General features: G+C 36.9%; 1 protein-coding gene across 1 annotated transcript in view; it reads left to right on the forward strand.

Annotated features, from left to right (window-relative positions):
- Nucleotides 1–17,279, forward strand: part of hlcs (holocarboxylase synthetase) — a 29,348-nt gene that overhangs the window by 9,408 nt on the left and 2,661 nt on the right. The window contains exons 7-9 of the mRNA XM_004076454.4: nucleotides 13,145–13,212; nucleotides 14,382–14,542; nucleotides 15,116–15,230. Coding sequence (XP_004076502.1) covers nucleotides 13,145–13,212; nucleotides 14,382–14,542; nucleotides 15,116–15,230 — 344 coding nt within the window. The remainder of the gene's footprint in view (nucleotides 1–13,144; nucleotides 13,213–14,381; nucleotides 14,543–15,115; nucleotides 15,231–17,279) is intronic.

Raw genomic sequence — 17,279 nt, forward strand, 5'->3', positions numbered from 1 at the left:
GGAACGTTTATCTGGTTTATGTGAACCAGAACTCTTCATGGTTAGAAGGGGATCAAATACTTATTTTCCACAATAAAATGCAAAACAATTCTTTAAAGTGAAATTTTTCTTGATTTTATTTGTTGTTTAATTTTTATTTTATTTTATCTCTCACTGTTCAAATGAACCAAATAGGTTGGCAAACCAACAAAATGAGAAAGAGATCAGAGGTTTATTTCCTCCATTGTAGTTCAGTTAGTAGTTTGTTGTGGTAATTAATGTAACTTCACCTTAAGTGAGGACTTTGCATACTAGAATGAGGTTTATAATGGGCTCTGAGTGGTCCTGAAGAGGGATCTGTGTTTGCAGCACTTCAGTAGCAATATGTGTTCAGACGAAGGCCAGCTGTGGTTCTTTGTGGTTTTATGACGTGCAGTCCAATGATGATAATGATGATGTGAAGTATGTTATTATAGACAAGCGTATGACTTACATCACTAAGACCTAAATACGAAAACCACAGCCAGGTAGTGGTTTGAAATATGTTAAGGTGCCAATGTCCTCATCATGGCTTGAAAACTACTTTTCTAACCTCATACCTTTACATCTTTTACGTCTGAGTCGCTTGTTTTCTTTCTTTTTACAAATATTCAACAAAGCTGTGGACATAATCTGATTATGGACCAGACACACTTATAAGGTTCAAGCTTGAAATCTGGCATTGGGTCCCTTTATTTCCAAAATGTATGAAACGTGGGATAACTGCTGCGCAAAAGATTGGAGAACAAATTCATAACAAAGTCTGTGAAATGCTGCAGTTTAGTGCATGAGCTGAAACCAAAAATGGGAAATCTCCATTTATGGACATTGTTGTTTGTCTGTCAAGTTGAAATTGAAATGTTGAGTGAAATTCATTTATCTGGACTATTTTGACAAGCCAAACCGTAGATTTTTCTAGAAATGTTGGGTGATGTTGTAGGGTGAATCAGAAATCAGGAAAAACAAATTCTGACAACTTAATTATATATATTTTTTAAATTAACAGACAAACTTGCTGAATGTGAAACTGATAGTTGGTATTTCTTTACTTTACTAAATATTTTTGTTAGGTTTTTTAGCCCTAAAGTGTAAAAATCAAACATGGAGTGGAAAAAGTGAAGTTGAATTAACCATCTTTAGAAGAATTAGATTTTTATATTGCAAAACAGCAAACAGAAAATTGTCTTCTTTCTCTATTGTAAGTTGGAAAACAGTATTAACTTCAGCCACAATGTTGCTCTGATGTAAGACTCCATGTCTGCTGGTATATTTTTAATCTTTCTAAATTGATGTGAAAACTCAGTTTTTCCTTTTTTACATTTCAAAAATGTTTCCATAACTATGAAAGTTTGGAGAATCTGAGGAACGAGTTGGGGTTGAGACATTTGGTGACCCCACCACAAATGGTCAGCAGATTTGTCTTTTTTTTTTACCATAATGAGAAATCTTTGGAGTTTAAAGTCAGATTTTTTAACAAAAGAAAATCAATTTTCTAACACTTTTCCATATCTATCTGTATTGCCAAGTGGCTCCTTGATTTTCCAGCAGCCCGGAAGCAAACGCGCCTCAGCAGAATGATGTGATTAGCAGAGATTTGAAGATGGCCTAATCTATCGGCAGAGACTATAGCCCTCGATCTGGGGCTTCCTGCTGGACATGGACTTTGGAGAAAAGCAGATTTTAGGTTGTCCTGCTGTTAATTTTTATTTGTGCAACAGCAATTTAAAAAAACTGCTTCCTTTGAATTCTTTGGGTTCTAGGACTGATCTCAGATGTTTGAAAACTATGTCAGAGCCTCCGTAGTGGTTAACTTTCTCTAGTCAGTGCTGTGGCCGTGTTTTCACACTGCAGAGAGGAGCAGCACAGGTGTTGTGTTGCTGCTAAGGGGCGTGTCGCTCATACTGCGCTGCATCTGCATTCAACTCTGTGATCCCTCACTCTCTAGTCTTATCTGCATGTATATCTGTGTTTGGATAAAACACCAGACCCCTACAAACACACAGCATATTGCAGTATTTTCTTCAGTGAAGTACCCTGGGATATATCGTTTTTATGGCGTAACCAGCAACCAAAAGGAAGCTTGAAATTATTAAAACATTAAAAATTCTGAATGAATAAAAGAATACAAAAAAGATTTGATTGCATATACACCAAATAGGATATTTTTAGTTGTGGATAAGAAACTGCATTGAGGTGTATTGTTTTCATTATTAAAATTTGGAAATAAAAAAGAAGTAATTAAGGTGCTTAAACTAAAATATTGGCTTTATTTTGAAAAACTTGTAAAAAATAAATTCTGGAGGAAGATTTGAAGGTTAACAGGTGTCCTATCTGGATATACACTGTTCAAAACCTGAAATCTTAAAATACATTTTTGTAAACAGTTTTTAAAACTTGAATTTAAAAAAAAAATCCATAATTTATCATGGTTTGCCCTTAAATTCCCCTGTTGGTGCTTTTTATGATATGAGGATAAATAACATGTTGGAAATGTTTGAAAATTAATGCATTACATAAGACACACGTCATCCTCGCTATCATCACTTTTTGACGTACACCTATAAACGTGTACAGCTCTTCAGAGTACAGCAGGGAACTGCTCAAAAAATTGCAAAGTTTTGATAGCAGATAGAGATGAGGCAGCAGCAGCTCCTTACAAAGTTAGAGACCAGGGACAGAAAATGCATACATTGGGTCTGAGGTATCTCTGGGAGAATCTGATCCTTGGATCTTTACTAATGAGCAGGTCGTGATGGTTGAGCAGGTCGGACGGTTATCAACTGGTTAACATGCGACAGGTTCAAAAATGGCTGAAAAACAAAATAATCTGGAAATAAACTCTAAAATAGACACAAACTCTCCAGAAAGTCCATCTATTAAGGCACGCTGCAGCCCTTTGCTCTAGAAAACTTTAATAAGTAAAATACAAGAAATATCTGATGCATTGCTCTTGAATCCCTTAAATATTGCTCTTAGATTTATTTCCCTGTTGGGAATTTGACAGGTGTGAGGGTACAGCTATCTGATTTAGAGAAAAAGTTCATGGTTGATTAAAGTTGAAATGACCTTTTTTAACTGTATATAGCAATTGATATAATATTTAAAACATGCGTTTCTGAGACCCCTGTCTTATTAGCATGATCAAAACGTTCCTTAAAGACCCATTGTATATAACTTGGTCCATGTTTTCTGTCCTGTAGTTTATCAGCTGTCCACTCGGGGCAGTAGAAGGGCTTTTTTTTGGAATTTCAAAATGGCCAATCTCAAAAAAACTTTTGGCGGGAAGAAGTTCAGCTAATTTTCACAAATTTATAGTGACAGTAACTCATCTATTGTTATTTGCTTTTTAAAATGTCCACTTGATGTATTAAAATAAGGAAAAATGTGTTGATAATTAATTCTTTGCAATAAAGTTGCATCATGTTAAAAATGTGTGGCTCAAATTAGAGATGGCGAGTAAACAAGGTGCTTTTTCGTTAAACACACATCAGTATTTTTGCATCATAAACAAAAGGGTTTAAATTTAATTCCAGAAAATGTAAATTTTCTGGAATTAATTTTAGACGACTTTCTCATCTGATGCTCATTTCTGCTGGCATTTCAGACACCAAACTCTTCTAACTGAGTAGTCCAGTTGTTTAATACCTTCTGAAAAGTTCATCTTTATCTTTAGGTTAACCATTCTTGACTGCTCACCCCACACCTGATGTTTATTTGTAAACCACATTGGCTGGTAATCTTAATAATTTTTTTCCACTTCCTGTCCTCCTACAACGTCTCGTCCTCGTCTGTGTCAGCGTTTCTTGGATTTCGTGCGTCGGTGCGGCAGGGTAGACGGGCTGGAACTAATTTATTGCCTAAGTGACCTCACCACAGCAGAGGGAAGTTGCTCCTAATAGACGTCTTTGTCTGCATCCACACATGTGAGCAAAAGTGGCCGTTGAGTGGGTCAATCAGGCAGCAGGTGGCAGCAATTAAAACTGTCATAAAGTTTGAAAAATGGAGTGCGGAGCAGCGCTGAGCTGATTGGAACAGACGTAGTTGTCATTAAGGTTATGCGGAAAGTAAAGCAGGGCGGGCCGGCCGGCCGGCTCGCCCCAAACGTGTTGCTGCAGTTCGATTTCCCGGCTGATGTTTGAGATTCCACATGTCCCTTTGGAGCAGCCTTGATTAATGTTATTATTAAGGAATGTCTGTTTTATGTCTTCAACTTTTCTTCATACTTGATGTTTAAGAAAAAAAAAAATAGTCCACTTCTGCAGTTTCAAACAGATAAAAATAAATGTTGGATTTAGAGAAAAGCTGCAATGAGCCTGAAAAACGTCACTTTCATACCGTTTAGTAAATACTTATGAATGATTCCCTAATAAATCCTTTTAATTTTATGTTTTAAAATATAATATGAATTATTTTATGTATATTTTTTAGCATTTCCTACAACCCATCTAACATGTTTGAAGTGTCTCCTTGTATGGAGTATTTGGCAAAAACAGACTTCTTTTTTTGTTTACTGATATAAGTTGTGTAAATTGTTTTATAACATGAAACAAATGTCAATGTTTTGTCCCATGAAATAGTTCCAACAATTTAAAGTCACACTCCGATCGTCCTTTGATCAATTTTAGAAGAGTTCCCCGTAGTTTTTTATGATTATGCAACTTTTGGACAAAATTTAAAAACCTGTGTTGTTTTCTAGGACATAGTCTCTGCAGAGCTGCAGACCCTTCCTCCCCCTTCCTGTTGCTGAGATTTCTCTGTTTACATTCTCCCCTTCTAGCTTACAGCCCCTCCTACCCCTAACCTGACATTACTGGTGCAACAAAAATGGCAAACAATATCTGAGCTACAAGACGTCCATGAATCTAGTCGCCTACAAGCTTACTCATCGGAATGGAGCGGAGCAGGCAGCTTGTGGCCCACCCAGCGTATTTTCTACATTACAAATGCAATCGTTTTCTAATTACATTTTTTTTTATCTGCTCCTGATTCTGAACAATAAAGAATTTGAAGCTTATTTTCTTAATTTATGTACTCCATCATCAGGAAAATTCCATAATTACATTTTAAAAACCCAATTTTCATTGGAATGGGTCTTTAACATCCGGTTTGCCTCTGGCCAGGATCTATTAGTAGAGCTGCACTTCAAAATGTATTAAGGTAGTTTTTAATCATTTATTTTTAACATGCAAAGTAGAATCTTCATTTAAAAAAAGAAAACAAATCTTAACCAAAAAGCTTAAAAACAATAACAAAAAATTAATTATTTCTAACAAGGCACTTTTTTTTCTTATTTAAAACAGAGCGAGCAGAGGCTTATTTAATCCTTCCCCTTACGCTTTTCATACATTTTACATTACACTCCTTTAACATTAACATAAATAACACTCTCGGCATAAACAGAAGTAACAATATTTTGTGTATGCTTACCGCCACTATCTTGTTCACATCATCCTCTAGTCTCATGCTTCCATCTCCACTGTGACCAAACCACTTTTTTTATTTCATTGTGGTTTGAAAATGTGAATATTTTGGCTGTGCTTGTGGTCGTTTCCCAGATTTTTCCATAACTTTAAGATTCCAATTTTTTATGCTTCCTTTTATTTTACTCATTTACTAATAAATATGAATGCAGTGTCTTGATTACTGACTGATCATTTAACTGCTTCACTATCATTTGAACCCAATTCACTACAAGTACATTTTTAGAAAAACATTTAAAAAAAAATTAAAACTTGAAGCTAAGTGAACCCCTGATTTTATTTGAAGGGATGCTGCCGTGGGAACAGCGGTTGCTATGGCAAACAGGAGCAAGTCGAGCCATTTTGGGGAAGGAGTCGCATCCGTTTGCTCTCTCAAAACCTAAATGCTTGAATTGTGACGGGAAGAACTGTTCGTCGTAATGTTTGCAACCAAAGCTTGTTAGGATTTCACCTTTATTTTGCTTTAAGAACCAAAGAACGGCACAAAACAGTGAGATATTTAGGAGCAACAACCACTCTATGTATGAAGGAAAAACACTTCTGGAATCAGGTGTTTGTCTAGTTTGAAACTTTAGACTAGTTTGTGACAGTTAATCTTTTGTTTAATGTGTTTTATTTTTTTCCAGTATTTTATTCTAAAGACAGAAAGTCACATGTATTTTTAAAATCAGAGACACTGGTACCGTGGTTGTCCTGATGATGAATGTTAAGTGAGACTGCTATTAAGGTCGTGTGAGGTGACGATGACAGAGCTTTTCTTCTATCTGAAGGATGAATGAGGCTTTGGGACGAATCCCCTCAGCCTCCTGCAGGTCGGCTCCGCTCAAAATTGAGACGCGGATCAAAATGCCGCTTTAGGCCTTTGAGTGCTGAGCCTCAATAGCTGGCAGAGTGAGTGTTTGTTCAGGGTATTACTGCTTTGTATAGCAATGAATTGCTAATAATGGTCATGGGATAGAGTTCTCACAATGTCGCACCAAACTGGAATTTCAATCCTTTTCACAGGATGAAAAACCTGTAGGCCGGGGAGGGACGGGGGCATCTGTTGCTTAGGAGTCGTCGGCCGTTTGAGTTGTTTTGGTCCGTGTGGTGAAGCGTCCAACCGGAGTCATCGGGATGTGAATCGTGGTTTGAAGCAGCAGCCCCCTTTCTTCTTCAGTTTTAGGAAAATGTAATCCCACATCGAGTACACTAAGCCTTGAAATCAAGATTACGTGAGAATTAGTGACAAAACTTTAAGTGAGATGGTTATAGATGTGTATGAGCAGACTCTGTTGTGCTGCTGTCATTCCCAACCCACTTTTTACTGTTTGTACTTCTTGTTATTTGTTCAAAATACAGGAGTATTATCACCAGCCAGTTTTTGGGGTGCACCTTTAACCCCAGTCCTTTACTTAGTTCGCTTTAGTCAGAATCATTGACTGTTGTGTCATCCATAGAAAATGCCTTACTTCCAGCTCCAACCAAATGAACTCAATTCAGTCATCATTTTTTAGTATTAAGGCTGCCGCCACGTTGGAGCCACGCTATGTCAATGAGCAGTGATTGGTCCCAGTCGATCTGAATCAAAGTTTCTATGGCAACCACTCTTCACAATCAGGAATGAGCTTGCTGAGAGTCCACACCCCCATCACTAGAAAGCGGAGCTCAGGAAAAGCTGTCAATCAAACGTTCAATCTGAGGCATACTTTTTATTGGGGTATCTGATTGGCCAGTTTATAAATTGAAAAACTTGCACTACACAAAAAAAAAAAGGATAATCAAGAATGTGTCAAAAGAAGGTATCAGAGCAAGAATGTATATTCTGACAAATAGAATGACTGAGTAATAGCTGTTAATTACTTAAAAGAAGTCTATTTGAACTTGGCTTTTTTAAACTTCCTGTTTGGAACACGAGGGGAGGGGTCACTCAATCCAGATCTCATATACAGTCAATGATTTGAATACAGACGTGCAGAGGTTTTTTGGGACTCTGGGTATCACTGTCACTTCACTGAATCGATTAAATTCGACATATTTTTTAATTCCTGATTAGATTTGTAATCCGATTTCTAATTTTTTTAATTTTTCCTCAACTATCACATTTTTTTCTTATTTAATGAAAGAGTTTCTGCATATTTATTTTGAAAAATAACAAAAGGGGGAACCAGCGGTTTCAAAAGTCTCTTAGTAAAATGGAAAAATACGCGTTTTTCTACCACAGATACGGGTAAAGGCCTTTAAGGAAAATCAATCAGTGGATCTTCTGAATCCTTAATACATCTCATAAATGATTCTGTTTCAGTTTTTGTGTTTTAAAAGTCCTGTCTAAGTTTGGCGATCATTGTTTTTGAAAAGAAAAAGCCACATGCCTGTAAACACAGCTGTAGTAACAAAATATAGCATCAGACTTCAGTCCGATGGAAATAATCTGTTTATTTTTAAATTTATTCTTCAAAGTGAAACATTTTATTCCTTTTTTACTTAATAAAAGCTCACTTGAATGAGCTTAGATGCACGAAATAAAGACAAAATAAAGGTTTAATGCATATAAAGTAGTTTTTAGAAGTTCATATTGTGATGGCGAATACAGCGTTTTGTGTGATAAAGTGTTGAGTGTGCTTGTTAGGTGTTAACAGCAGTTAACTGAGTGAAAGTGTTCAGTGGGAGAGGAGGTTGGAATAAGAGACAGCGGAGAGCCCGGTCTGCTCCACTAAAGCTAATGATTCTTTTCCTGCTCTGCTGAACCCGATCCCTGTGCCTGGAGCGACTCCACCAACACGCCGGCCTTGTCTTCGGAGAGCTTCACACTCTTGGACGGGAAAACCCAGAAGCAGCACTTTGAATTCCTCTTTTTATTTCTCCTTCCACCGTTTCTGCTCCTGGATGTAAAATGCAGAGTATAAGTGGAGCTGCAGTGCTTTTTAATAGACATTATTGTCCTATCTGCACACATAGAGTTGTAATTTCTTTTATTTTTAAAAGGAGTTTTCTCTAAAGTGTCCTCCAGAAGACTAAAAGTGGAACAATGGAGATGTGTTGATTACAGGAAATCGTGTTTTTTGAGGCAGTGGGGCTGTTTTGCACAAGTCTTGGCACCCGCAGTTTGTTTTGACAAGCAAGCCCATATTGAACTTGACAGTGTTTTGAATTCAGACTTGTTTCCTGTGAAAAAAACAGGATAGGTTTTGGTGCTAAGAAAATAGATTCCTAATATTTGTGGTAACAGGTTTGGCCATAAAAATCAAATTGGCCCAGTTGACCTTAAATCTCTCACTGGCAATTATCAGAAATTGTAAGCAGATGCCTAAATGTCCTCATTTCTTATTCTAAGGAACATGTGGTGCAGCGTTTGACTCCATTTTTGTGTCCAGTGGAGGCGGCGGTGCTGGTTCGGAGTTCTCTAAGCCGTTTCTCCCTGAACCCCCATGAAAGGCCTAGCATTGTATTTGTTTAGTTTAATAAAATGTCATCTAAAAGGATTATATTTTGAGGGAATTATTTAACAAAAATAAGCCACTCAAATTCCTTCCATTGTTGTTTTATTTGTCTTTTCCTCGTGCTGTTGGCATTTTGTACTTTCATCCAACTGATGAAAGATGAAGGAAGAAATAAAAAGAAAGTTTTTGCTGATTTGAAGACCCTATTAGTGATTTTAAGAGTGATAAATTCAAAAATGCACTTAAAATCTAGTCTTACCTGAGCCTGACAGCATTTAACAAACAAAACACAAAGTTTAAGGCAGAAATGAAGACAAACGACACTTATTTATATATCCTGTATAAAATCATTAAAGCAGAATTTATATTTTGGATTCTTCGATGGAAGGATTCATTTTATCCTTTATTACAAAAAGCATTTAAACATTTAAAGTATCTTTAGGAGGAAAATACTGTCAATGATAGCTGTGCTAATTTCACCAGATTTAATTAAAAGATTCTGCTTATTAAATATATCTGACTTTTTTAATCTTATCAAAAGTATTCAAGTTTTCTTTAATTGTCACGAATGAATCTTATCTTAAGTGCAATAAATTTAAACTGTTTTTTTAACTTTGATTCAAAATAATAGACTGAATGCTCAGCAGTAAAGCCTGAGATGAGGAAATCTTTTTTTTAATTAATAAACAACAGAGTGCAAAATCGGGAGAAAATATATCTGAATTAATGATCATTTTTTTCCCCTTTTGAAGTCCTGAGTTTGTGAAATATTACTTTGTTTCGGATTCAAAATAGTAAAACACGACTGAGGAAAAATAGATTCCTAATTTAAAACACAATTATTTAAAAATAAGATTAAATCGAGGGGAAAAATATGGAAAAAAATGTTAATTTACTGTCTTCTTTTTCTGGAACATCAACATTAAACATTTAGAAATCAATCACTGTCAGATGTTTTTGATATTTATTGATAAAATGATTTTTTTCCTGTCAATAAAACAATATTTTAAGGGGAAAACCCCAATAGAAAAAGGGACATTTGTTTGTTCTTTTCATAGGTAAACAGTCAGGAGAGCAAGGTTATTCCTGTGAGCCTCAGCTGCTCTGCAGTTCTTAAAGCAGCTGCGTCTCATTGATCACTTCCAATAAGGCCATTTTTTAAATGATCATTTCAGCTGTTTTCTGCTCAACAGGCTTACCTCAATTAATCACATTTCCAGATTAGCTTCTTCTCCCTTATTAATCCGCCCGGCGATGCTGATGGCTGATCAATGCAAACGTGTTTAGGTTTTGCAAATCCTGTTTCAAAGATGAGCATTGATGGCAGAAATAATCTTTTTATCTGGAAAGTGAGAGGGTGTTTTAGGAGGGAGGGTAAGTGGCTTTCAGAAAAATGTGTGTCAGTGAACCTAATGGTTCCAATCAATTCATCATAGATTAGTATTTTTCCCCATTTTTTGAAACTGATGTGATGTGAAGACACCAGAGAAATGGACTTTATGCCCTTATGTTTTTATAAGTAGACTCTTACTTGAGGTTTTAGAGGCCCTTCCTGTTCTTTGACAAAAGCTTCCTTCACCAAGCCTCATCTTAAATACCATAGCCTTCTGAAGATGATGCTTGGATGTACTCCTAAATGCACCAATAGCAGCTGTTCTCTAAATATTTGAGAAACCCTGGCCAATGGATATATGGATAAAGGGATGTATCAGTATCTCCTGCAGCGCTGTTGACTACAGATTTTCGCTTTTGTGTATGCGAAGTGTGTCTCTTCTGTCAGGTTGGAGCTGCGTTTGCATCACGTCTTACTTGATCATCACAGTTCTGCACGAATCCTTTCAAAAACTTGAATGGAGGTAAAAAAAAAAAAGAGGATTCTTTCATCACTTTTTCTAATAATCAAAGCCCAAAATGGAACGAAGGAGCAGAAGCTGCGTAAAAAATGAAATCATTGTGTAGAAATGCAGGTTCCTCAGAAATTCCCCTTTAAATTCTTTTGTATTTGTTTTCCATGAGAAAAATGCTACAAGGACACGTTAAAAACACCAAAAACACCATTTTTATTGAAATGGGTTTTAAAGTTAATGTGTGCATTGTTCCTTTGCCATATATAACGGTTCACCTTTCTTGATCTCGCTGCTTTGTGGATTTTTTATTCAGTGTAATTTTTCATGCCTTTTTTTTAAACAGTGCAATGTGTTCTAGGTCCTGATTGGCTGAATTGTCAATTAATGCAGAATGCATTCAGTTTTCCAAATCTATATAAACCTTTGATCGCAATCAGATCTTTGCTTTCATTCTATAATACTGGCCTTTTTTTGTTGTTGTCAAGATTTGAACTTTGAGAGTTTAAACAAGAAAACAAACGTGTATAAAGTTTGTAGTATCGGCTCTTTCAGCCTTAAAACATCTATAATACTACTTCGCAGATTTCTCCTATTTTGGGTTGTTTTTAGAAGGTAACCACCGTGATAAAGTAGGGATTACTGTAACTTAAAAAAAAAAAAATTCCACCACCTTTAACCAAGTGTGAAAATAGTCTTAAATTGACTGTGACAAGGCCGTTTCTATAACACTATAAAAGTGTCCTTATCTCTTTGTCTCCTTGTGCAAACATTTTACTGTCATGATTATTTATATCATCTCTGATTACGTGGTTCACAAATTCACAAAAACCTATAAGGTGATTTGCCATCACTCAGAGATGGGAGCAGGATCTCTGTCGATGAAGTAAACATTTGCTGTAGACATGAATTATGTGGATTTGTGGCTTGATGGCAGAGTGTCTGGAACTGGAACTGGAAGATTGTAGGTTCAAATCCACATTGGAGTCATACCAAATCCCAGAAATGGGGATTGATACTTACACTGAGCCTTAAAACACGAATAGCCCCAGAGTGCTCTCCATTCTCTCAGGAGATAAGTAGAAAACACATTTTACATGCTCAGCTGAGAGATCTCTGTTTAGGGGGTCTCCCTGCCCCTCATCAGCGAAAAAAGCAATGTTGGAACTATCCAGCCGTACAGTTTGGATGCCAGCTCAGACGAGGAAAACAAAGATCTGGTTGTCTACAAGTGGCTTGTTTAAAATGCGGCGGAGCACGGAGCTTGTGACCCGCCGGGTGGATTTCCTACGTAGCAATTACGATCTTTTACCAAAGCCATTTTTTTTTGTCTGCCGCTAATTCACATCAATTTGAATAAAGAAATATTCAGAACTGCCATTTTTAACTCAATTTGCTTAATATATGTCCTCCATCATCAGAAAAAACACAATTATAAAAGACCTGCAAAACAAGAGATCTTTGCCTCCAATGTTTCATGTATTTTTGCCAAAGGTTTGGTACTTTTATATAAGAGTATCCCCTCATGGACCTCACAGCTTCAATGCATAAAACAAGCTCAACCTGCGACCCATTTATGTGGCTCTGCTCTGTCTGCCCTGACACCACCAGTCCACAAAATCTGCCTGTCACTTTGAGCATGAGAGATGGATTCCTCTTCACTGTGAGTTTGCTCAAGCTGATTCACCAAAGGCTGCATCTGCATGACAAAAGCACAAAGCCTCTGCTCTCCTGCTTCTGCTCTTTCTTCATCTTTTTCGGGTAACCAGTGGTTGCTTTGCTTCCCTGGATAAGCTTTAATTGGCTTCGAAGGCGAGAGAATGTGCAAATATTTTCCTTTTGCTGTTTGGTAATAAGACACTCTTCAGCTTTGATGGAGCCACACTTGCTGGATTATCCTGTAAAATGTCTATAAAGAGTTTGGTGAAATTAAACATCTTTGCTTTTGTCCCAGAAACGTGTTGTTTTTTCTTTTTTCCTGAGTTTCATTCCTGTCGTTAATGGTTTTCACTAAAAAGTTCATTCAGATGAAGAGTTGATGTGCTTATATCTGTGCTGTTTAAATGAATGAATGTTTTATGTACATTTACGTGTATTCTTTTCATTTTTAGAACAATAAAAACTATGATTTTTATTAATTATTCAAACTGAAACAAAAACTAATTTAAAAAAAAGCAGACTATTAAGCCAACTAACTGTTTTGCAGAAAATGTATACCAAGGTTTTCAGACCACAAGCCACACTGGATTTTAAGAAAATAAAAGATTTGAAGCAACGATCTGTCAGATTAAAATACTTTATCATCTAAACCTCTCTGTTGCAAATTTACAATATTTTATTTTATATATAAATGTATAATTTCATTGTGTGTTTCTTCTTTCAGCATGACTCTACACTCTCCAAAGGATGTTGGTTTAATAGCGATAGCTGCTCGTCAGATCCAGGGTAGAGGTGAGTGCTTCTGCAGACTCTGAGCCTGCAACAACCTTCAGGCCTCCAACCGGAACAGGACTTTTATTTTTGTGTGGCTTTGTAGAACGAGTGTGATTGCAAAAGATTGAGAAACCGACTGCCATAGCATAATGCTGTCAGACTGCTAGGACTTCTACAACTCATAAAGAAAAATCAAAATATATTTTTCATAGAAAGGGAAAAGTCAAAAATGGGAATAGAGAGATTCCTGTGCTCTTTATAGCCTGTTCAAAACCTCCTCTAACCCTCAAAACTGACAGTTTGCTGCCTTTTCCTAATGAGTCCCAATGACTTACTGAAGCACATGGAGCTGACGGAGATCCCCAAGAAACCAGATGGTTTTAGCTTTTTGCCGGGGTTTCGACATGGATGTACTTTGTCACGCGGTCAGCAACTATAGTCATTACCAACTCAGCAAAGTTCAGTACCTCAGCCTGGCCACCGTGACGCTGCCACCACCAGTCCCAATCGATAATTCATATTCATTGCACCTGAACATTTTAGCTGAAATCAAGACTCTTCTTGGATGGAATTGTTTATCCATCTTGAACCTGGGCCTAACTGTGGCCTCGTTTTTTTTACTTACATGTCTTACATTCATCCACACACCTGAGTTATTTATTTATTATTATCTTCTAGTATTCTCTTGAAAGTCTGATCTATTTTCAGTGTTCCCAGTGGTCTTTTAAGAAATTCCCAAAAATGCAATTTCGAGCTTAATTTTCTTTATAAAAGTCCTCCATCATCAAAAAAATGGTCACGTTAAAAACACCAAATACACCATTGTCATCAAAGTGGGTCTTCAAACTCCTGCAAATGTTTTACAGGACAAAATTCATGACTAGTTTCTAAAAACTTCACCAACCTGTTTGAAAGTTCTCAGAGTTACTGATACTTTTCATATTTCCTCATTTGGTTTTGGATCGGATTCTGATTGACTGCCATGTAATTTACTCATTAATTTGAGATGAAAGGTCACTGCATCGTTTTACCCTGAAATCTCAGGAGAGATTAGAAAAACAGATATGATTGATTTATGGACTGCATATTCTGTTAATTTCTTGGTTACTTTTTTTTATTAGTCAAAATGAAAGAAGCAGCTTTTTTTTGTTGTCTTAATGTAGGCCTTTCTGCTTCTCTGTTTGCAGGTCGGGGAGGGAACGCCTGGCTCAGCCCTCTGGGTTGCGCCATGTTCACGCTTCAGGTCCAAGTGGAGTTGAGCTCCAAACTGGGACAGAGAATTCCCTTCCTGCAGCATCTGGCTGCTTTAGCTGTGGTGGAGGCTGTTTGCACTCTTCCTGGATACCAGGTTAAAACTCAAACACTGTTTTATGCAGATGATGTTTTGTTTTATACTGTTTAGATACAAACAAATGCCTGGAAACACGAGCAAGTATTTCTTCACATGTCCTTTGGTTTCCCAACAAAAGCTAGACACTAGTCCATTCACCTTGAGATGGGGGGGGGGGGGGTAAAGTCAATTGCATTGGTCAAATTTGGTAAATAATGCACCCTTCAATCTTTGGGTAAACAACTGAAACCTTAACGATTAAGCAGATAGTTTCCCATGTTCCGCTTTACGGCCTTCAGTCCCGATCAGGATTTTCTTCATAGATTCAGCTAAAAAACAAATGAGGGGGTGACTCCAACTGTGCAATGGATCCGATGTTATTTTTTATCTCATTGAACATAATTGGTTTAACAGCAAAAGGTTTTAGACTCCAGGTATGAAATCAATACATTTATTATCTTCAAACTAGATGGATCACTAATATACTCAAAAATTCCAAAAGGAAGCTATTAATTTTTAGCTCTTTTGACTGAACACATTCACTCAAACGGACTCTTTCACTTTGTTTTTCTTGAATTTTCTCCTCAACAGGACATAGACTTGAGAGTGAAGTGGCCCAACGACATCTATTACAGTAACTTGCTGAAACTCGGTGGGGTTCTGGTGACTTCCACTGTTCTGGGATCAACTTTTTATGTCCTCATAGGTAACAATTCTCTTCTCCCACATGTATGACTTCCAGAATGCTCCTGTATTTGGCTCCATCCATCAATTCTAACCATCCTCCCTGTCCCTGCTGAAGAAAAGCAGGCCCAAGCCATGATGCTGCCACCACCATGTTTGACAATGGGGATGGTGTGTTCAGGGTGATGAGCTGTGTTGCTTTCACGTCAAACATAACGTTTTGCATTGTTGCCAAAAAGTTTGATTTTGGTTTCATGTGACCAGAGCACCTTCTTCCACATGTTTGGTGTGTCTCCCAGGTGGCTTGTGGCAAACGTTAAGCAACAGTTTTTATGGATATCTTCTTGCCACTCTTCCATAAATGCCAGATTTGTGCAGTATATACGACTGATTGTTGTCCTATGGAAAGACTCTCCCACCTAAGCTGTATATCTCTGCAGTTCATTTAAGCTGAAAGTTTAGACGGACGGCCGGGTCTTTGTAGATTTGCAGTGGTCTGATACTCCTTCCATTTCAATATTATCGCTTGCACAGTGCAAAAAATTACAGTTTTATATCTTTATGTTTGCAGCCTGAAATGTGGCAAAAGGTTGAAAAGTTAAGGGCGCTGAATCCTTTTGCTTGGCACTGTATAAATGTGTTTTCCAACAATTTATTTGAACATGACAATTTATAAAAAATATATGATCATTAGATCATATAAGTTTTTTGTTTTGTTTTTTTGGGGGAAAAAAACCAAAAACAATCAAAATAATCTCAATGGAGAAACAGCAGCTGTTAGTTTTACTCTGAAACCTATGGAGCAGCTGTTACATGGCAAGTTATAGGTAAAAAGACGGCAATGTGAGTATAAATACAAAAACCGATGAGTGAAAACTAAAGCAGAGAACGCTCATCTGGAATGGTTTAAGGTGTTTGCTTGTGAGAACGTACAGGTGTGCAGTTTTAGTAAACATTTAGCACAAAAAACAGCATTCGGCTACAATCTGTCAGCATGAAACCAAGTCTTTAGTTAAGGTAAAAAATGGCAATAAAAAAAGACAATGAACATGCAAACCCACAGGTCTGTGTGTGAGCAAGGATTAGTGGTTTGAATCTGATTAAGATGTAGACGGGTAAGGCGTTGGAGGTCAGTGAGCAGTGGAGTGACTTGACCTTTGCAGTGGGTCAATATCAGCGTTCTGAGCCATCTTTAGGTCGGAGCCCAGCGGCTGCATTATAGGAGAAAAATGTATGCAGCGAAAGTGATGCAGCACAGAAATATGTCATCACAGCACCAGACTGATGAGCCTCAGCTGAAAACAAAGCTGGTTAAATTATGCATTTAAAATGTGTGTTTTTTCTAGCAATAATAACTAGTCTGGTTTAATAGAATCTGTTTACTAGAGAAGAAATGGAAATTGGAATATTTCAGATCATGAACAGAACAAAAACGGAGTGGGGGGAAAATTCAGTGACTCAAGAAATTGGACCTCCTTTATCACCCTGACATTCAATTTATGACAAAAAAAAGCTCCCCACTGTGCCTGTAACTCTTCATTAAATTGGACAGCATTATACCTGAAAAATCCCCTGCATTTCTTAATTTTAGAGAAAATGCTGCTGGAATACAGTTGATTTTACACTTTCTTGTGTTATTGCTGATGATTTTTTTCTTTCCAATAACTCTTTTTCCTTCCCTTTCTTGAAAGGTCTTTCAAGACCCTAGTCGAAAATAAGAATCTTTTTCTTAATCTGTCTTTCTTAAATAAATAAAGGTTAAATAAAAACAAATAAGGGTTTGTATTCATTCAAACTCACCGAAAAAGCACTAAGTGTGCTGTTTAAAGTATGCTTTACTAATATACACCACTTTCAGTGTTTTTTACTCCAAAATTGAATTTAACACCAGACTGGCTGCTATTTGTAATGAACTTGCTTGACTTTGTGAGGTTATTTGATTAGTTTAAAATACTTTAACTGCACTGAAAGAGTCAGACGGACGAATACTTTTGCACCAACTTGAAGTACAATAGAAGCAAGCATAGATTTAAATATTATATTTTATCTTGTAAAAAAAAAGAACAGAGCA

Source organism: Oryzias latipes, chromosome 14 (genome assembly GCF_002234675.1).
Source record: "Oryzias latipes chromosome 14, ASM223467v1".
Taxonomy (NCBI): domain Eukaryota; kingdom Metazoa; phylum Chordata; class Actinopteri; order Beloniformes; family Adrianichthyidae; genus Oryzias; species Oryzias latipes.